This window comes from Pyxicephalus adspersus, chromosome 5 (assembly GCF_032062135.1).
Source record: "Pyxicephalus adspersus chromosome 5, UCB_Pads_2.0, whole genome shotgun sequence".
Lineage (NCBI taxonomy): Eukaryota > Metazoa > Chordata > Amphibia > Anura > Pyxicephalidae > Pyxicephalus > Pyxicephalus adspersus.
Window position 1 is genome coordinate 83,126,416 of NC_092862.1, and position 20,280 is coordinate 83,146,695.

The 20,280-nt window shown below is 38.6% G+C and overlaps 1 protein-coding gene across 5 annotated transcripts in view; it reads right to left on the bottom strand.

Annotated features, from left to right (window-relative positions):
* Positions 1–3,128: 3,128 nt before the first annotated feature.
* Positions 3,129–20,280, bottom strand: part of LOC140331181 (C-C chemokine receptor type 3-like) — a 24,886-nt gene continuing 7,734 nt past the window's right edge. The window contains exons 2-4 of one of the 5 annotated variants that reach the window (XM_072411967.1): positions 5,964–5,985; positions 5,114–5,164; positions 3,129–4,173 (exon numbers count right to left, since the gene is read on the bottom strand). In XM_072411967.1, the coding sequence (XP_072268068.1) occupies positions 3,149–4,168 (1,020 nt within the window). In that variant the 5' untranslated portion in view covers positions 4,169–4,173; positions 5,114–5,164; positions 5,964–5,985 and the 3' untranslated portion in view covers positions 3,129–3,148. Of the gene's footprint in view, positions 4,174–5,113; positions 5,165–5,826; positions 5,986–20,280 lie in introns of all 5 variants that reach the window. The other 4 variants (XM_072411964.1, XM_072411966.1, XM_072411965.1 and 1 more) reach the window with 4 other exon arrangements.

Sequence of the window (20,280 nt, forward strand, 5' to 3'; positions counted from 1 at the left end):
CCCATAACCCACATCAGGCTCCTGAGGTAAAATATGAGGATTTTATCAACATCGTGTTCACTAATTCAGTGGCCAGAGAATGGAGTGTTTGCTGAGAAAACTAAAACTTTGGCATATTTTGATGTTTCTTATGTTTCTTTACCTGTTTTATTACATTTTTTCATCATATAATCTTTCAGACAATTGCCCAGAGGCAATGAGAAAATGGTTTACAACTGGTTTACATGTAAATGTAATTTTGGATGCAACACAAGGGCTCAATTTTTGAAAGTGTCAATACAGGATCTGGGGAATGAAAATATATGAGAACATTAATTCATAATATAGTTGATTTAGAAGGTTTAGATTTTAGAGAACAAGCTTTGTGGGTGGATTGAAGCAAATATTGCTTAAGGGTAGACAAGTGGATATTTCTACTCTAGATGAAGAAAAACTTGATATTCAGGACATTCACACTATTGCTGTGGATTTGGAGAACATTCAAATGTCTGTGAATCCACTGAATGAGTCACTTATTCATAATCGTTTTCAGGTTTGAATCTCAGCCAGACACTATCTACATGGAGATTGTATGTTTTCCCCGCTTTTGTACAGGTTTCCTCCAACATATTAAAACATGACGTTACATTATTTGGCTTCCCCCCCAATGTCTGTGAAAACACTGAATGAGTCACTTATTCATAATATTATGTCCAAAGCATTAGCCTGTGGTGTCAGGGAATATGTTGAGTGATCACCTAGGAGGAGAGTGGCCAAGAATCATGAATTCAAGTCTGATATATGGTCTGGTAAAATCCTATGGAAATAATTCCAAAATTGAGGCTTACTTACCCAATGCCATAAAGATGAAGTGGGCAAGCCAGTGATTCCACTGACTGTCAATATCCCAGTATGGACAGTCCCACTAAAGCAGTCTACAAAATGGTTGTCTTTGGAGAGCTTGAAACCGGGGACCGTACCTCTGTACACAAACAACTTCTACTGCTGTAACATACACAGTGTTAGGCCTGGCTCTGTTTCTGTACCTGAACTGCTAGAGTGAATAGATAGCTCTTCTATTTTTCATTCAATGAGCTGATTGGTTAAATGATACAGACTAAATCAAGACTGGAAGAGTGTATTTCAAGAGAAGATCAAAAAGTATCTGTGTTGGAAGTTTTTGCATTTACTTGGCAGAAGCAGATAGACCATCACGCACCCCTCACTGGATGGTGTGGGAATTTAACAGAACGCCAGCTGTCCATATGGGATTAAGGAATTAAAGCACATTTGACCTTAAACCAAGCATCAATGGATATCAACCAAGCAGATTTGGGGGACTGGAAGTCTATGATCCCTCCTTTATTCAAGAAAATTTCCCCACTTAGGACACATTGTTTATGACAAAGTAGGGAAGTCAACAATGTCTATATTTTATCTGGGATATGTTTATTTCCCTAGTGGTTGAACTTGATGGATGGATGTCTTTTTTCATTCTATGTAACTATGTTGTCAATGCCTGTATTTATGATGTTTTACATTTGCTCCTATTTTGCATTTTGTATGCTTTGTGTCTTATATTGTCTGTTGAGCTCAAAGAAACTCATCTGGAAACAAATTAGTAAATAAAACTCATACCATGTATATATGACACAATATATTTTATTGTTTGCAAAGTATCAAAGGTCAATTGCTGAACAACTAATCAGAAGTCAAAGCTTGTATATATCAGATGATTGAAACAGAAACCATAGACAATAAGAAAAACAGGTTGAGAAGCTAAAGTCCATGCAGTTTAAATAAAGAGCTATTTCCAAATACAAGAACAGAATTACACTAAGGTTTGAGCATCACTTAAGACAGATTCAGCAGTGCTGGCCCAAAAACAGAACAAAGTTTTGATAAGACACAGATGTAGAACATGATCCATTGAATGAGTCAGGAGAATACATCAGGTTTGTGAGAGTGTTGTTTTGGGTCTCCTTGACCAAGCAGTGACCAACACTGTCATGCCGTATTTGGAAGATCTGTTTTTGGTTGACAATGTGCCTGTACAAATTTATAGTGCCCACTCCACTGAAACTACCCTTACTAAAGTGGCCAATGACCTCATCAGAGCTAAGTCTCAAGGCAACTTTTCCTTGCTCCTTCTCCTTGATCTTTCCTCTGCTTTTGACACTGTTGATCTCATTTGCAATCCCTATTTAATGTACAGCGCTGCGTAATATGTTGGCGCTATATAAATCCTGTTTAATAATAATAATAATAATAGTGTATAAGCGGCCACATGTCTCAACGTGAGCTACAGTATTTGGACAACATCAAGTGGGTATTGGAAATTTTAGTTTTGTATTTCTGCATTCAGGGCAAAAGACTTGTTTTTTATTGTTTCTGCGGAAAGTTAGTACAGTGATCATGATCTCAGTTTTTTATAGAACTGCTAATACAATCAAGTGGCCACAGAGGCTAGCCAATTATTGACTTCTAATCTTTAATACAATTTTTCCTAAATTTTTTCAGTCCTTCCTTACTACCCCATATTGTTATCCTAGATGTTAAAATTGTCTTGTAATTTAGCTTTTATCTATTGTACAGCTTGGACCTACCAAACACATATTTTAAAAAGTTGAATGTAAAGTATAATTTACAATAGTTATGCTTCATGGGCTTTTAATACTGCTACAGTGCTTTTCATAGGAAAGCTTTGTATCAGAAACTGAATTGTGTTTATATTTAGAAGTAGGGTGACCTGTGTGCATTGAAGCTAGGAATTAAGGTTGATGCAGCTTTGTCCTGCCACAGTCTACAGTAATAGATCGCTGATCTAAATAAACAAATACCATTTTCCTCAACAGATCAAGTTCCAGGTCCCAAAAAGTTAAGGCAATTTAAAACTTTAAAGGAATTATATGCTGAACTTTAAGTCTTGTCTCATGGTATGAGTGAGAACTTTCAATTCAATGCAAGACAATGCGACAACTTGGAGTTTACACAGAGATTTCCTTGTTAACAGGACAAAGCACAGGTTTACTGCCTGCATGGTAGAAACACAGATTTACCACAATATCTCTATAGAATTTCTTAAATTTGGGAACAATGTATTTACAATGATATTGGTAGGTTCCCTATAAGGTATTGGAAAAAAAACATTTCTTTTCATTTTGCTTTATTACAAACCATTAATCATGCTTGTTTTTAAGCTTAGGTCTTGCTGTTGTGACATACTTTTTGATCCAAATCTTTTGAAAGTACAGTTAAAATGTCTTCTGAACTTTGTCCCCAAAAGAGCATAAAGAAATGGGTTCATGCAACAATGAATGTAAACAACAGCTTGGCAGATATGAAATACATACTGCAGAGGGCTGTTGCAATGTGCAAACAAATCAATGTGTTTTTTGAACATAAGAAACATAAGTACATTGTATGGCGTCCAACAAAGAAAAAAAATTACAGCAATGAATGATATAACCTTTAGAACTCTTGATTTTTTTCTGATATGACATTTGGCTAATTTTACCCCTATACCAACATAGCATATTATAATAAAAGCTAGAGGGCAAATGTAGAACAGAACAAAATGTTTATAATGGCCTAAAATTAACCACCAGTATGTTTGTTCTTCAACACTAAAGTGAGCTTTACATACTGCTGCCCCATAGTCATTATTCACCACTGCATAAATGCTAATGTCTGGAATACTGAAAAGCATACTAAGTAACCAAGCAGAGCAACTTATATAAACAGCACATTTCACTCTTGATCTTGATGTTGTAGACCAAGAATGAACTATGGTAAAGTACTGATCAATTGTTATTAGCGTGATAAAGATAACAAAACTTTGAAAACCAATCTGAAAAGCAGCTACATGCATTTTACAAAATACCTTTCCAAAAATCCAGTTATGAGAATGATCAATTGCTATGAAAGGCAATGTAGTAGAGAATAATAAATCAGAAACAATCAGGTTTAGGAAAAAAATATTAGTTACTGAGTTAAACTTTTCCTTTCTAACCAGAATAATTAGAATGACACTGTTACCAAGTACACTTACACAAAATAGTATAAAAAACAAAGGAGAAATATAATATGTTAAAAATTGTTTAGCTTCTTCTTGTTCACATATTGGCTGTGGTTGTATTGTACCAGAAGTGTAGCCATAATCCATTGCATCGGTTGAATCCTCCTCCATTCTAACTGAGAAAAAAATATTTAATTAAAACAAGCTATACTTAAGGTTTTAACTTAATGAACTTATAGAAACCCTCAGAAGTCCTAATACTTTGATCACTCTAATATGCTAATACTGGTCATAACCCAAAATATGTTGCTTTGCCATATGCCTTCACCACCAAGATGAAGGCAAAATTTTAGTGAGAGTGAAATTGCTTCAGTTAGAAAATGTGCTGTATGGAATATGACTCATAAAAGCAAGGTGATAAAAATGGCTAGATAACCCCTTGTATTTATGCACCTGAAATATATATTAAAAATTTAGAGTGTAAGGATATGATATAGGAAATGTTATCCTATCAAAGTACAAAGTTTTGATGTAAAGAGGATCTTTTGTTAAAAATGCCCTTCCTTCTTATTCATAAGCTTCCACCCCGATCTAAAATTACCAACCTAAACATGGGAAAAATGGAGATGAGAAAAGTAAATTACTGAAAACCTCTGAAATGCTTGTGTATATGGGAGTGATGTCACTCCTATTGCATGATCCTGGGGACGTTAAGGATTCCAAATGTAAACAAACTCTTGAACAGAAGAGGAGCACATTTTTAGGACATTTGGGATTGTCTGATAAATCTATGTTATTTAAACTTGGAGCAATAGTATTATGGTTTATGAATTTCATTTTTTATTGCTTTTATAGTAATATAGTGCCTTTATTATGTTCTCTAGAATAATTTACAGATAAAGCTGATATGACTGTGATTAACTATATCACTGCTTAAGGAAGGGGGCTAACAGAGCTTCCCTTTTGTTTTATAGTCGCTATCACTGTTGCAGGACATCTTATTCACCCCACAGCTCTGTGCAGCAGAACAAATATTATGTAGGAATTGATAAATAGGCAATTCTATTACATATGCTTTTCCATAATAAAGGCAGAGAGCTTATGCTTTGAGTGTACCTTAAAGTTTTGACAACGTTGACTAATTGAAGAATGTTTAGCAACTGTGAACTGTAGAGACATGTAATATTTTGGTCAAGACAGAACGTACCACAAAGTGTACACAGTGTAGGGGTCACAAGTATTGAACAGTAAGTCCTATTACATTGCTAGTAAGTGGAAAACATAGTTCTATAATTGGTGTTAGTGGTGGTGAAAAAAAAAGTTATCAACATATATGAGGATTTTTAAGGAACAAATTGAAAGGAATATAGTGGAATATTATTGTATTTACAAGCTGACTTAAAACACTGTTTACTTACACTGCTATGACAAATTTAACTACTATGAATAATTCTGCTACTACTATATTAAATCTTAATTAGAACTAAACACTGGAACATGTCCCATAAAAGCCAAGCAGGGGGCACAGGACTGGTCACCACTATTTCTGTAACTGTAGTCTACATGTAGTTGGTCTTTCCCCACAGTAGAGGAAGGGCTTCATACTTCCTCAGGATCCAGCAAGGAGAACAGTGAGCAGCATTAAAGAGCATCACCAAATCTCCCTCCAAATCTCTCCAGACTAACAGGGTCAGCAATGTCAAAGATTTCCATAGCAATGAAACAGTACACATGGGAATGCCTAGGCATGCCACAAGGTGCATTGCTTTTTTTCTGGATGAATTCAAGACAAGACATACATTTTTTAGTATACTGTTAGATATAATTACCACATCTAGATGTTTCCTAAACCTAAATCTTCACTTTCTAGGTGCTCTGCCCATTATTGTCCATAATGATTTAAAAGGTTAACTTGTCTTCCAGTCACCACACTGTGTAGGTTCCAGAAACTTGTTCATATATTTACCTGAGATCGAGAGAAGGTAAAACTAGAAAAAACAAACAATAGTCCAAAATCAGTGGAAAATTCAGAACAAACACACATATATGAATACAGCAAAAACTACATAAAACAACAAATATGTAAAAGCATACTGCTCCTAAAATAATTAACAGAACTACATCATCACAAAGATTACAGTCAAAGTGCTCTAATACAACAAAATACACATTTCACTAGGACAAAATTGGCAAGTACAACAATAGCATACCAACGGTGGTTGGATAGGCTGGGATTGATTACAGATGGACGTGGATGGATCAGCAGGAGTACAAATGTGTCTGCTATAACAAAGACCACCTACTTTCACTAATCTCTGAGAAATTATGTCATCAAAGGTAGACAGAGAAAAACAAAGTGTAAAAAAAAAAGAATGTCCAGTGGAACTACTTTTATATAACTATATACATAAACAGAATTTTACTGTGGGCAGACACAGTCCTTTAAAATTATTTTACTGCTGTCTTGGAAGAAATAGGGAGGCAATACTTCTGGGATCATTGGACTGGATAGAATACTTCTGGAAAACGGTACAATTTTTTTGAGTACAATAAAAAAAAATCGGGCTTATGGTTTTGCTATAAACAAATATGTCCACAGACATTGAAATAATTGAAATTGGGTCACATTATTACGTCATTAAACAAAAGGTAAAATAATGAGATTTATTTTGTAGCAGAATTGCCAGGAACCTAATTCTAAGCATGTGTTTTGTGCTTCACCTCTATCAACACTGTATCTTCTAAAAACCTTGAAATTGTTGAAATAACTAAAATGCATTGCAAATCCAATTAAGCATTGTTTTGTGACAGCTGAATCCTTCAGAAAAAACAAGGAAAGGAGAATGTTCTTGTAAGTAGTCATGAGGGAGCAAGCATTTACCTGTATGTAGCCCCTGTAAGTGAGCAGATGTGTTTATGTCCTTTAAAGACTTTAAGTTTAATGCTGTTAGCAATGTTATTATATTGTATAAAGACACCTAAAGACACCTCCCCTAAAGAGGGGAGAGACTCCCTAGTGGAGAACCTGCCCAGCCTGGGCAAATTGATTAAGAGAGCAGCAAGATGTAAGGTGGCAGAAGCAATGAGACTAGTGCATCTGCTGTAAGACTGAGCAACCCTTCAAAGTGGAACAGCTGGCTGTGGACCTTCAGATATGTACTGCCTGCTGGCTTATAGGAACTGGAGTGTAGGATATAACCTATTCCTGCCTTGGAACTCAATCCTGTTAGCTGTTTGCCTGCTGGTGGCTTTGATTCTTTTTTTTCTCTCTTTTGCCCTTATCCTTACATTAACTCATTGCATTGTTGGGAAGTCCCTGTTGGAAATGAGAGGAATCGTTATATGTTCATGTCAGAACTGGATTTTTTATCCCCCCGCCCCCCTTGCTCTTTCCAAGGAGAACTGTTTGACTCATGAGCGCTCCATTCAAGTTTTTTTTATTCTTTATTATATGTTAAATAAACAAATAAACCCCCTCTTAAATAAACCCCTTTTTGTTTGAACTCATTCCATTGGTGTATTGAACCAGACCAGAGTAGGTGGCATAGTCAAGAGAACTGGAAATATCCAGCCCCTCCTGAGGGAGGAAGTGCTACATGTAGATGCTTGCTTGCAAAAGAATGCAAAATAATGGTATTTTATTCCCTAGATGTAACTCAAATAGGGTTAACTGGGAGTCAACAGAAAACACATCACAGCAAACATGTGTATCTCATTGATTTAAATGCATGCTTCTGTATTAACACTGGTGTTGCATTTATTTCCTTAAATGTTGCTTCAAATGCTACTAATATAGCTAGTACTGTATATTTGTGTATGCATAAAGTATGCATCAGCATCACGATCGGGAGATCAATCTGACCTCCATGGGAAGTATGATAAAAGCCCCGATCTGAGGTTGAAGGAAGGAAATCTTCCAAGAAGGAAGATTTGGTTCAGTGCACAGTCTGCCATATGTATGCACAAAAGGAGCAACAGCTCCTAGGTGAATACCACTGTGACAGATGTGTGCAAGCCGCCTTTCTGGTATCTCGCATTGGAGAGCTGGAGAAGCGCATTGCAGCACTGAAATCACTGGATCACCTTGAGAGGGGTCTCCTGCTCGTTGAGCAGGCAGTTAATGACTTTGATGTGGAGGGTGGAGAGGTTAATCAGGGTGAGCATCTAGGGAGTTGGGTTAATGTAACTAGAGGGAGTGGTAGGGGCACCCAGAAAAGGAAGGCCAGCCCTGGGTTTGAGCACCCCATGTTTGCAAAGTCATGTGAACATGTGCAGGTGGCAGACCCTGTGGTGGCAACTCTAGATGGTACTGCTACCCCTAACAGCTGGTGGAGCAGCACATCTAGTTGTGGTGGGGAGGGAAACGCAGGAAGGAAAAGACAATTGGTTGTCATAGGGGATTCTATCATCAGGAGGACTGATAGAATAGTTTGTCGCCTGGATCCATTCAACCGAATGGTTTGCTGTCTCCCTGGTGCCAGGGTTCGGCATGTGGTGGACCTAGTGGACAAACTACTGGGAGGGGCTGGACAGGACCCAGGTGTCTTGGTCCATGTTGGAACCAATGACAATATAAATGGAAGATTGAGGATCCTTAAAAATCAGTTTAGGGAACTAGGTTTCAAGTTGAAGAAAAGGACCTCCAAGGCTATGTTCTCTGGAATATTGCCTGTGACATTTGCAACACAGGAAAGGCAGAAGGAGCTTAGGCAGCTAAACGCAAAAGCTTAGGCAGCTAAAGGGCTTAAGTCCTGGTGTAGAAGGGAAGGGTTTGGGTTCATAGAGCACTGGGCTGACTTTTCATTGGGGTACATTCTGTATGCCAGAGATGGTTTGCACCTAAATGAAAGGGGGTCTGCTGTGCTAGGGGAAAGATTTAGGGGAATCATGGAGGGATATTTAAACTAGGACAGACGGGGGTGGGACAGTAAAATAAGGTGGCAGAAAGGTTAGTCAGGGGTCAGACACTAGTGGAGGGTGGATTGGGGATAGTTGGGCAGAGGATTATGGATAATTGTGAGGAGCTTTCCATGTTACAAACAAACATTGGATTGTGCAGTACTAGTTGTATTGAAAAACAAAATGTTTTGGCAAACACGGATGGTAAAAGCAGCAATGGTTTAAAGAGCCTGTTCACCAATGCTAGAAGTCTAGCAAACAAGATAGGGGAGTTGGAAGCCTTAATGAGTGAACAGAATTATGACTTAGTTGGCATTGCTGAATCCTGGCTTTGTTCTTCGCATGACTGGCAATATTCCTGGGAATACTCTCTTTTGTAAAGACAGAGTCAAACGAAAGGGTGGTAGTGTCTGTCTAAAAGTGAATGTGAAAGAAGAAATTGCAGATGGAACAAGCGATGAGGTTGAGGCATTATTGGTGGAGTTGAATGTGGGGTTGAATAACACACAATTAATGATTGGAGTCTGCTATAGGCCCCCCAGTGCTAAGGAAGAAATAGAAAATCAACTACTAGCAGATAGAAAAAGCAGCAAAAAGTGGAAGTGTTTTAATCATGGGAGATTTCAACTACCCTGACATTGAGTAATGGCACTACAGGAACAGCAAAAGGGAGGAAATTTGTGAATTTAATAGATAGATAAAAGATAATAGATAAAAGATAATTTTATGGTACAGTTTATAGAAGCCCCAACTAGAAATGATACTCTGCTGGACCTAGTTCTTTCTAACAATGCAGAGCTTATAACAAATGTGCAAAAAAAAAGGGAATCTGGGTAACAGTGACCACAATATGATTTTATTTAATGTTAGCTGTAAACAGGAAGCAAAAACAGGATAAAAACATTTAATTTTAAGAGACCAAATTTTCCAATATTGAGAGCGGCTCTTTGTGACTTGGATGGAAGACAATGTTGTCCTCAAAGGAATGTTTCAAGTCTGTTCTACAAAAGCAAACTAAAAAATATATTCCAATGGGTAATAAGTTTAAGAGGCTAAAATTAAAACCTATGTGGCTTAGAGCTGATGTTAAAAAAGCCATAAGGAACAAGAAAAGGGCATTCCAAAAACATAAAAATGAAGGATCATCTTCATCATTTGAAACCCATAAAGAATATAACAAAAGATGTAAAAAGAAGATAAAAAGTGCAAAACTTCAAAATTAAGACTGATTGCAAAGAAAATTAAGGCAAACCCCCAAAAATTTTTCAAATATAATAATAGCCAAAAGTTCAGATCTGAGCATGTAGGCCCCTTTAAGGATGTCGCTAGGTTGGTAACTGGGGATAAAGACAAGGCAGATTTACTAAACACTTTTTTTTAGCTCTGTGTACACGAAGGAAAATGACAGAGCTCAAGTCCAAATTCATAATAGCAATGTCACTGGCTAAATGAGTCACAATGGCTCAGAATTGATATGATTGAGAAACAGCTGGGAAAAATTAAGGTTGACGAAGCCCCAGGACCTGATGGATTACATCCACTTGTCCTCAAAGAGCTGAGCTCAGTTATTTCAAAGCCATTATTTTTAATTTTAATGACTCTTTAGTCACTGGCAAGGTACTGATGGATTGGCGTAAGGCCAGCATGGCTTCAAGAAAGACAGAAGTTGTTAATCAAATTTACTCTCTTTTTATGAGGAAGTAAGTAAACAGGTAGACAGTGGAATAGCAGTTGATATAGTGTACTTGGACTTTGCTAAAACATTTGACACTGTACCCCACAGATGGGTAATATGCAAGTTAGGGTCGATAGGTTTAGAAAAGTCAATCTGTAATTGGATAGAGAACTGGCTTCAAGATCACATCCAGAGAGTTGTAATTAATGATTCATACTCTGAATGCTCTAAGGGTATTAGTGGTGTACCTCAGGGTTCAGTGTTGGGACCTTTACTGTTTAACATCTTCATAAATGATATAGAATTTGGGATTAAAAGTACCATTTCTGTGTTTACAGATGACACCAAACTATGTAATGGAATTAAGTCTACACAGAATGTCTATAATCTACAAACAGACCTGGATGTACTGTTTGATTGGACAGCCAAGTGGAAAATTAAATTTAATACAGATAAATGTAAAATTATGCACTTTGGAGCTAACAACATGCATGCTTCATACTGTCTAGGGGGATACATTTGGGGGAGTCAGAAATGGAAAAGGATCTGGGGGTTCTGGTAGATCATAGACTTAATAACAGCATGCAATGCCAAGCTGCAATATCTAAAGCTAGTAAAGTACTTTCTTATAATAAATGAGGAAAAGACTGCAGAGATGGAGACAAAATCCTGCCCCTGTACTAAGCACTGGTCAAACCACATCTGGAATATGCAGTCCAGTTTTGGGCACCAGGTCACAAAAAGGACATTGTGGAATTGGAGAGAGTGCAGAGAAGGGCAACTAAATGAATAAAAGGAATGGAGGAGCTCAGCTATGAGGAGAGATTAGCTTAACTGAATCTATTCTCCCTTATTCCCTTTGAGATCATTACAAAAAACAAGAGGAAAAGAAGTTTAAGCTCCGGATAAGGAAGGGATTCTTCACTGTAAGGTCTGTGAAAATGTGGAATCAGCTCCCTTAGGAAGTAGTTTCAGCAACTACTATAGATTGCTATAAGAAAAAGCTGGATGTTTTTTCTAGAAGCACAGAATATAACTGGGTATTAAGGCTTTAAAGTAAAAATAACAGTGACTGTGATCCAGGGAACATCCGATTGCCTCATGGAATCAGGAAGAAATTTTTTTCCCTGTTGAAGCAAGTTGTACCAAGGTTTTTTTTGCCTTCCTCTGGACCAACTATGTCTTATAGGGTTTTATATCTAGGATATGTTTATTTCCCTAGTGACTGAACTTAATGGACATATGTCTTTTCTCAGTCTAACCTACTATGTAACTATGTAGGTTCAACCACTAGGGAAATAAACATAACCCCCCAAAAAAACTTTTAGACATAAAGACCCAAAAGGAAGCCAAAAAAAGACCTGGTACAATTAAATTTTTTGCTTCTACCAAAGCATTGAGGTTTTCTATAAAGCAATCTAATATGCTTGCTAAAACTAACTCCTGAGGAAGCCTATTCCATATTTACGCAGACCTTACTGTAAAGAATTCCTTCCTTATCTGGAGACTAAATTTCTTTTCCTACAGACACAAAAAATTCCCCTTGTCCTAATGACCTTAAAATGAATAATTGGGAAGAGAGTTCTTTATTTATTTATTTAGGGTGATCATATCCCCCTTAAATGTCTCCTCTCAAGAGAGAGTAGATACAGTTCAGCTAATTTCTCCTCATAGCTGAGCTCCTCCATCCCTTTTATTAGTTTAGTTTCCCTTCTCTGCACACTCTCCAATTTCACAAAATCCTTTTTGTGAACTGGTACCCAAAAGTGGACTGCATATTCCAGATGAGGTCTGACAAATGCTTTGTACAGGGGCAAGATTATGTCACATTCTCTGCAGTCTTTTCTTTTTTTAATGCAAGAAGTACTTTGCTAGCTTTAGATCTTGCAGCTTGGCATTGCATGCTATTATTAGGTCCATGATCTACCAAAACCCCAGATCACTTTCCATTTTTTACTCCACCAAATGTATTTTCCCCAGATAGTATGGAGCATGCATGTTGTCAGCCCCCAAGTGCATAGATTTACATTTATTATTATAATTATCATTGCCACTTGGCTGCCCAGTCAAACAGTACATCCAGGTCTTCTTGTAGGTTATAGACACCCTGAATGGACTTCCATTACATAGACTGGTGTTATCAGCAAAGACAGGAATGGTACTTTTAATCCCAAACTCTATATCATTTATAAAGATGTTAAACAGTAAAGGTTCCAACACTGAACACTTGGGTACGCCATATAACCTAAACTCATAACTTTAGACCATTTAGAGAATGAGTCATTATCACTACTCTCTGGATGTGGTCCTAAAGCCAGTTCTCTATACTTTTACACATAGAACTTTCTGAACCTATAGGTTCTAACTTGCATATTAACCATTTGTGGGCTACTGAGTCAAATGCTTTTCCAAAGTCCAAGCACACGATATCAACTGCTACTCCAGTGTCTAATTTTTAGCAGAAACTCCTCTATGTGGATCTTTATCAAACTCTCTAGGATCTTTCCAACTAAAGAAGTTAAACTTACCAGTCTGTAGTTACTTAGTACTGACTTTGCTCCCTTTTTAGGGCTAGATATCACACACCAATTCATTGATACCATGGCAGTGATTAAAGAGTCTCTAAAAATTAGAAACAATGGCTTTAAACTAACTGAGCTCAGCTCCTTGAAGACACATGGACGAAATTCTTTAGGTCCTGGTGCTTTATCAACCTTAATTTTATCCAACAGTTTTAAAATCATATAAATTTTAAACCATTGTGGCAGTGACATTGCTTTTTTAAATTTAGACTTGAGTCTGCCATTTTCCTTTGTGTATACAGAGCTAAAGGAAATGTTTAGTAAATCTGCCTTTTCTTTATCCCCAGTTACCAACCCCAAGACATCCTTTAAAGAGCCTACAGCTCAGATCTGATCTTTTTCTTTTTTACATCTTTTGTTATAGTCTTATAATTTTCAAATGATGTTGGTGATCCTTTACTTTTATTTTTTTGGAATGCCCTTTTCATATTTTACATAGCCTTTTTAACATTAAGAGGCTAAAATTAAAACATATGTAACTTGTCACGCACGGAGAGACAGGACCGCTAGGGGGTGGAGGTGGTGTGAGCCCTGGGAAGGGTCAAGACGCAGTCTAAGCAGTAACCAGGTTTTCTTCAGAGCCTCTGATGGTGAGGATGTTGCGCCGCTGGTTACTGCCAAGTTGCCGTTCTTGGGCACACCAAGGTGGGCAAAACGCGGTACCAAATCCCAACACAGAAGGATCAGTCAAGGAAAGCCAGGGTTGAGGTGGGCAGCAAGCAAGAAAGGTCAGTTCACACGGCAGGGGTCAATAGCCAGGGATCCAGGAGGCAGAGACCAGTGACACAGAAGCTACTGCAGACACAGGGGACACTGGAAACAACAGGAGGCTCAGGTGATGCAGGGATATCCACAGATAGACAGCAACACTGGAACAGCACAGGGATGTTGGCTGGGAACCAACAGACTGGACAAGGAGGGGGTAACACAGGAGCTGGACACCGGAAACACTGGATTAAGCAACAGGTATACAGGAACTAGCACAGAACTAGGGGCTCAGCAGGAGTGAAGACTTGTTGCACGAACACAGGATGCAGGGCTGATCAAGAGGCTATTTTCTGATTGGCCAGCGGATTGGATGGAGTTGATAAAGCTTAGAAACAGAGGCACACCCAGCATCAGAACTGCCCGCATGCGCAGGAGAGAGACACCTGTGCTTTAGTAAGGAGGAGATACGTGTGACATGAACAATCCTACATAACACATCCTTTAAAACAAAGGTGACTGCCATAACACTAATCCAAACTCAATCCAAGATTGACTCCCTATAAATTCTTTTGGTACTGACATTAGATTTCATATAACCCAAATGCATACACCCTTATGCAAGTGCCATGTAGAAAACCAAATTGATAAATCCACGTGCTCAACAAATACCTACACATAACTACAGTCCAGCTTGTATGAATCTGGACAATCACCACATGCTATTGGTTAATTACTAATCAATACCCTTTATTAGTCCCACTCCTAGAGGAGTGTATTCTAACAGTGTTTTCCACATTCTTCAATAGCACCATAATTTGGGAACCACCACCTAATTGTGTCTGCTATATTCAAATATCACTAAATAACTTAAAAAACCATCTTCCCATTACAATTATCTTATTATACATATACATGATGACATAATGAATCATTTCTAAAACCATAAACATGTACCTATATTATATATTAAAAAACGTGTTACTTAGAATGCTACCATGTCACAGAGAAAACCAAAAGAGATCCACATCCATTAGGCTATTTACCATTTGCCAGTCAAAACCGTGGTGCCTCAAAGAAAACTGTTCAAATAATCATTCCTCCGTTCTACATTCTACATACATCCTCCATTCTACAGTGATTACTACCTGGCATGCCCTATATGCCTCAGCTCCAAATGACATGCCTCCCAATGGAGCTGACAAGCTTCACCCACCACAGGAACTAACATATCCCGAAAGCAAAAATCAAAGCTGCCACACAGGTTCCACCCACCACCGGAAGTGACATGTCTCAGAATCTCATGTCTCAGAAAGCTGATGCATACACATGGGGCACATGTAGCTAAGGCAGGTGGAACGCAAGTTTCCACCTGGCTAGCTGTTAGTACCCCAGACCAGCGATGGGCCCGAACTTGGCCCCTATCTCAAAATCGATGTTTCTGTCAGTCAACAGTTTTTAATTCTAAGGTATTGGGAACCTTTTTTCAGCACCTTTTCAGCATCTTTATTTTAGGCACCAATCTTGGGCATACTTTGGTAAGACCACAGTTAGTAGGATCAATGAATCAGTATGTGGTCAAGTTAGCACCAGTAACCACAAGCTAAACACAATTATTCTATCCCAAAGCACCCTCACGGATCTTGAAATCGAGGTTTTGGAATTAATGATAAGTTTTTGCCTGTCCAAGAACTTTGATAACTTTGAATTTATAAAGGATTGACATCTTTTTGCTAGGAGGCTCTTTCATTGAGCCATGTATGAGAAAGAAAATTATGATATGTGACATACAGAGACAATAAGTTATTTACAACTATATATAATTAACAAAAATGCTAGGTGCAGGAACAGGGCTAGGACAGGATTTCAGAGGGCAAGTGGGCAGAGCACCAACAAGGATTCTAGTACAAGGATTCAGGTCCAATGCTAAAGCAAAGGGAGGCATGTGAAACCAAAATTTAAAGGCCTACTAATTAGGAGCAAAAAGTGTAGTTAAACCAGGAGGTAACTCTGCAGCAAGCTACCTACTGGTTGCCAGTGGAAGCACATGCAAAGTGTGCTAAACCACAGTGGCACCAGCAGGTGACATAGGGAGCTTCAGATTTTTACTGTTTATTTACTTCCTCATAAAAAGAGAGTAGATTTGTTTGACAACTTCTGTCTTTCTTGAAGCCATGCTGACTATCACTTATAATACTATTTTCTAGCAGAAACTCCTATATGTGGCTCTTTATCAAACTCTCTAAGACCTTTCCAACTATGGACATTAAACTAACGGGTCTGTAGTTACCTGGTAATGACTTTGCTCCCTTTTTGAAGATAGGAACCACATTGGCCTTACGCCAATCCATCGGTACCTTGCCAGTGACTAAAGAGTCTCTAAAAATTAGAAATAATGGCTTTGAAATAACTGAGCTCAGCTCTTTGAGGACACGTGGATGTAATCCATCAGGTCCTGGTGCTTTGTCAACCTTAATTTTTCCCATCTGTTTCTCAATCATATCAATTCTGAGCCATTGTGACTCATTTAAGGCAGTGACATTGCTATTATAAATTTGGACTTGAGCTGTGCCATTTTTCTTCGTGTACACAGAGCTAAAAAGGTGTTTAGTAAATCTGCCTTGTCTTTATCCCCAGTTACCAACCTAGCGACATCCTTTAAGGGGCCTACATGCTCAGATCTGAACTTTTTGCTATTATTATATTTGAAAAATTGGGGGGGGGTTGCCCTACTTTCCTTTGCAATCTTTCATTTTAAAGTTTTGCACATTTTATCTCCTTTTTACATTTTTTGTTGTAATCTTTATAGGTTTCAAATGATAAAGGTGATCCTTCATTTTTCTATTTTTGAAATGCAAGCAGTAAATGAGGCAGTAATACCCACAGCACCAGCAGTACCAGACCCTCACATACTGTTAAACGATTTAAAACCAAACAGTCGGTATTTTTCAGTAGTAGATTTCAGCAATGCATTTTTCTCACTACCAGTCCACCCAGATAGCCAATTCTGGTTTGCTTTCACCTACAAGGGTAAGCAGTACACATACACCGGGCTGCCACATGGGTACTGTGAAAGTCCCACAATATTTTCACAGGAAATGTCGAACAATATGGCACAGTTTGACCCACCATGTGTTAGCCAAATATTGTTGTATGTAGATGATATTCTGCTTGCTTCCCCAGATTTAGAAAGTTGTAAGCAGGATACCTTAGCCTTGCTAAAATTTCTGGCAGAACAGGGACACAAAGTAAGCAAGGACAAGTTACAACTGTGGAAAGAGGAAGTCCGATATCTGGTATACTCTTTCACATGAAGGAAGAATCCTAGATCAAAAACGAAAGGAGACAATTCTTCAGGCACCTAAGCCAATAACAAAAAAAGGTATGATGTCTTTTCTAGGAACAGCAAATTTTTGTAGGAGCTGGATCCCAAACTATTCGGCAGTAGTCTCACCTTTGACTAAGCTTATCTATGACCACCCATTGGCAGCACAGGACAAGATCGTTGGACACAGGAAGCTAAAGACACCTTTGTGGAGGTAAAACGGTTGATTGTGGGGTCATCGGTGTTGGGTCTGCCAAATTACAACAAAATGTTTTTTCCGACTGTAGATTGCAGGGATGGTTATATGACTTGTGCTAACTCAACTGCATGGCACAAAACACAGACCAATAGCTTTTCATTCTACACAATTGGATCCTGTGGCTAGAAGCCTTCCTCATTGTGTACAAGCTGTGGTGGCGGCAGCCTTAGCAGTACAGTCCTCAGCTTCAGTGGTCCTATTCCACCCTCTGACTCTATGAGTCTCTCATGCAGTATCTGTGATCCTGCTGCAGGATAAAATAGCTTATTTGTCACGGGCTAGACATCTATCCTGTATGACAGTATTGCTAAGCCAACCACACCTAATTATTGAAAGATGTACCACACTCACCTGTCCCCATTGTTACCAATCCCAACGGACAGTCAACCACATGACTGCTTTGAGGAAATTGAGCATAGGATCCTTCCTAGAAAAGACCTCACGGACATACCCTATGACAAACCAGGTGTAACTTACTATGTTAATGGCTCTTACAAGAAAGACAAGACAGGAGTAAATCAGAGAGGTTCTGCTGTGGTTACTAATGATGAAATAATTGAAGCTAAAGCATTACCACAGCATTTCTCTGCACAAGCAGCTGAATTGGTAGCGCTAACTAGCGCATGTGAATTAGCAGCAAATAAAACAGTCAATATATATACAGATAGCCAATATGCTTTTTCAACAGTACATGTTTTTGCTCAACAATGGAAAAACAGGGACATGATTACCTCTACAGGTAAAACTAATAACCATAAAGACTTAATACTGCAATTACTTGATGCTGTTCAATTGCCAAAGAAAGTAGCTATTTGTAAATGTGCAGCACATACTAAAGGCACTTGTGTGGTAATACAAGGAAATGATTTAGCTGACAGAGCTGCAATAGAAGCAGCAGCATCTCTGGTGGCCTATTCTGGAAGGGAACTAGGACCAACAGAGACATTAGATTCAGACACTTTACAACATATGCAGGCAACATCACCCAAGATCTGAACAAAACCTATGGATAAAAAAACGGGCTGTCCTAGACAATGGAATTTATAAGTCAACAGAGAATAAACCGATTCTTCCTAAAAATTTGTTTAGATATGCGGTGGTATTGAGTCATGGGCAAAGCCATGTCTCAACGGGGGGAATGGTACAAATGGTAAATAAGGTATTTACTACGTATGGATTTACTAATTATACAAAAAAATGTTGTTTATCATGTCATGTCTGCAACAAATTCCATGCGCAAGGAGCCCTAGGGCCAACAAAGGGTGTATTTCCGGTTCCCGCCATATCCTTTTCATATGATTTGTATGGATTATATAGAATTAACTAAATGTGACAGCAAGAAGTTTTGCCTAGTCATTCTGGACATGTTATCCAAATGGGTCGAAGGTTTTTCAGTCACACACCCAGATGCAATCAGTGTGGCTGAGGCCATTACAAAAGAAATAATTCAGAGGTTTGGAATTCCAAGTACATTGTACATAGTGACAACGGGACCCACTTTGTGAATCAAGTTGTACAAGAACTGGGCAAACACTTTAATATTTCTTTGAAAAATCATTGTGTCTACCACCCGCAGTCAGCAGGGTTAGTAGAAAGACATAATGGAATACTTAAAAGTAAATTAAGGAAATTGATGTCAGAAATAGGAAAGAATTGGCTTTACTGCTTGCCCCTTGCCCTACTAAGAATGAGGATTACTCCCTCCTCAGGGGTACTGACCCTATATGAGATTTTGTATGGGCAACCATACCACCTTCCTCAGTTACAGCTGAGGAAGAAGTAGATTTTACATTAGCAGACTGCATGAAGAAAATGTTATTGTCAAAAGAAATGTTGTCAGTTAATTTAATTCCAGGTGATGTAAAACCTCAAAACCAAACAGGGTTGGTAAAACCGGGAGACTGGGTCTGGATCAAAATCATAAAAAAGAAGAATTTGACTTCGCCCAGGTAGGAAGGACCCTACCAAGTGCTACTGACCACTCCAACTGCAGTGAAGATAGCTGAACCAGTTCCGTGGATACACCTGACCCAAACTGGTTAAAAAGTTGGAGCTGGGAGGAGAGCTAGGGAACTTCCCACCCGATCACTGTACACAAAGTCTGGCTACAAAGGGAGGTTGGCCTAATAGGGGCTAGCTTGTCTGAACCCCAGTGAAGCAATCAATAGTGTGAGGGGTCCATGGGGAGGGGTAAAAGATGTAGAATGCTCGAACCAGGGTTTTATAAACGTCCCATGGGAAGGTCAGTCATAGTGGCATGGGTCCTAATGGTAGTAATTATCTTTATAATTTGGGTAATTGAACACCAGAGTCAGATAAAGGGAGTAAGGGAAAAGGATCTCCAAAAAAGGAGATTGCGTAGTGGTCCTATCAAAACAAAGGGAAACCAGTAACGCAAGGATTCCCCCCATGGTAATAGATAGATACCAAAGAATCTCGATAAAAAAGAATCAAATCATGACCGGGAAGGGCAATGCCCTCTGGTTAACAATAAAAAACCCCACAGGAAAAGATTCAGGGGAATATAAGATGGGACTAACAATGACAGGTAGAGACCCCTGGGCAATGATTCAGATGTTACCGTATTTTTCGGACTATAAGACGCACTTTTTCTTCCCCAAAACTGGGGGGGAAAAGTGGGTGCGTCTTATACACCGAATACATGTTAAATATAATTAAAAAAAATCATACTCATCCGATACCGCGATCCCGCGATGCTGTGGGCTTCTTCTTCTCCTAGCTCTCCTCCCGGCTGCAGCGCGTGTCTCCTCCTCCTCTGAGCGAGGAGAAGCCGACACGCATACCCCAGCGATCCCATAAGCAGGCTGATCCAGCCTG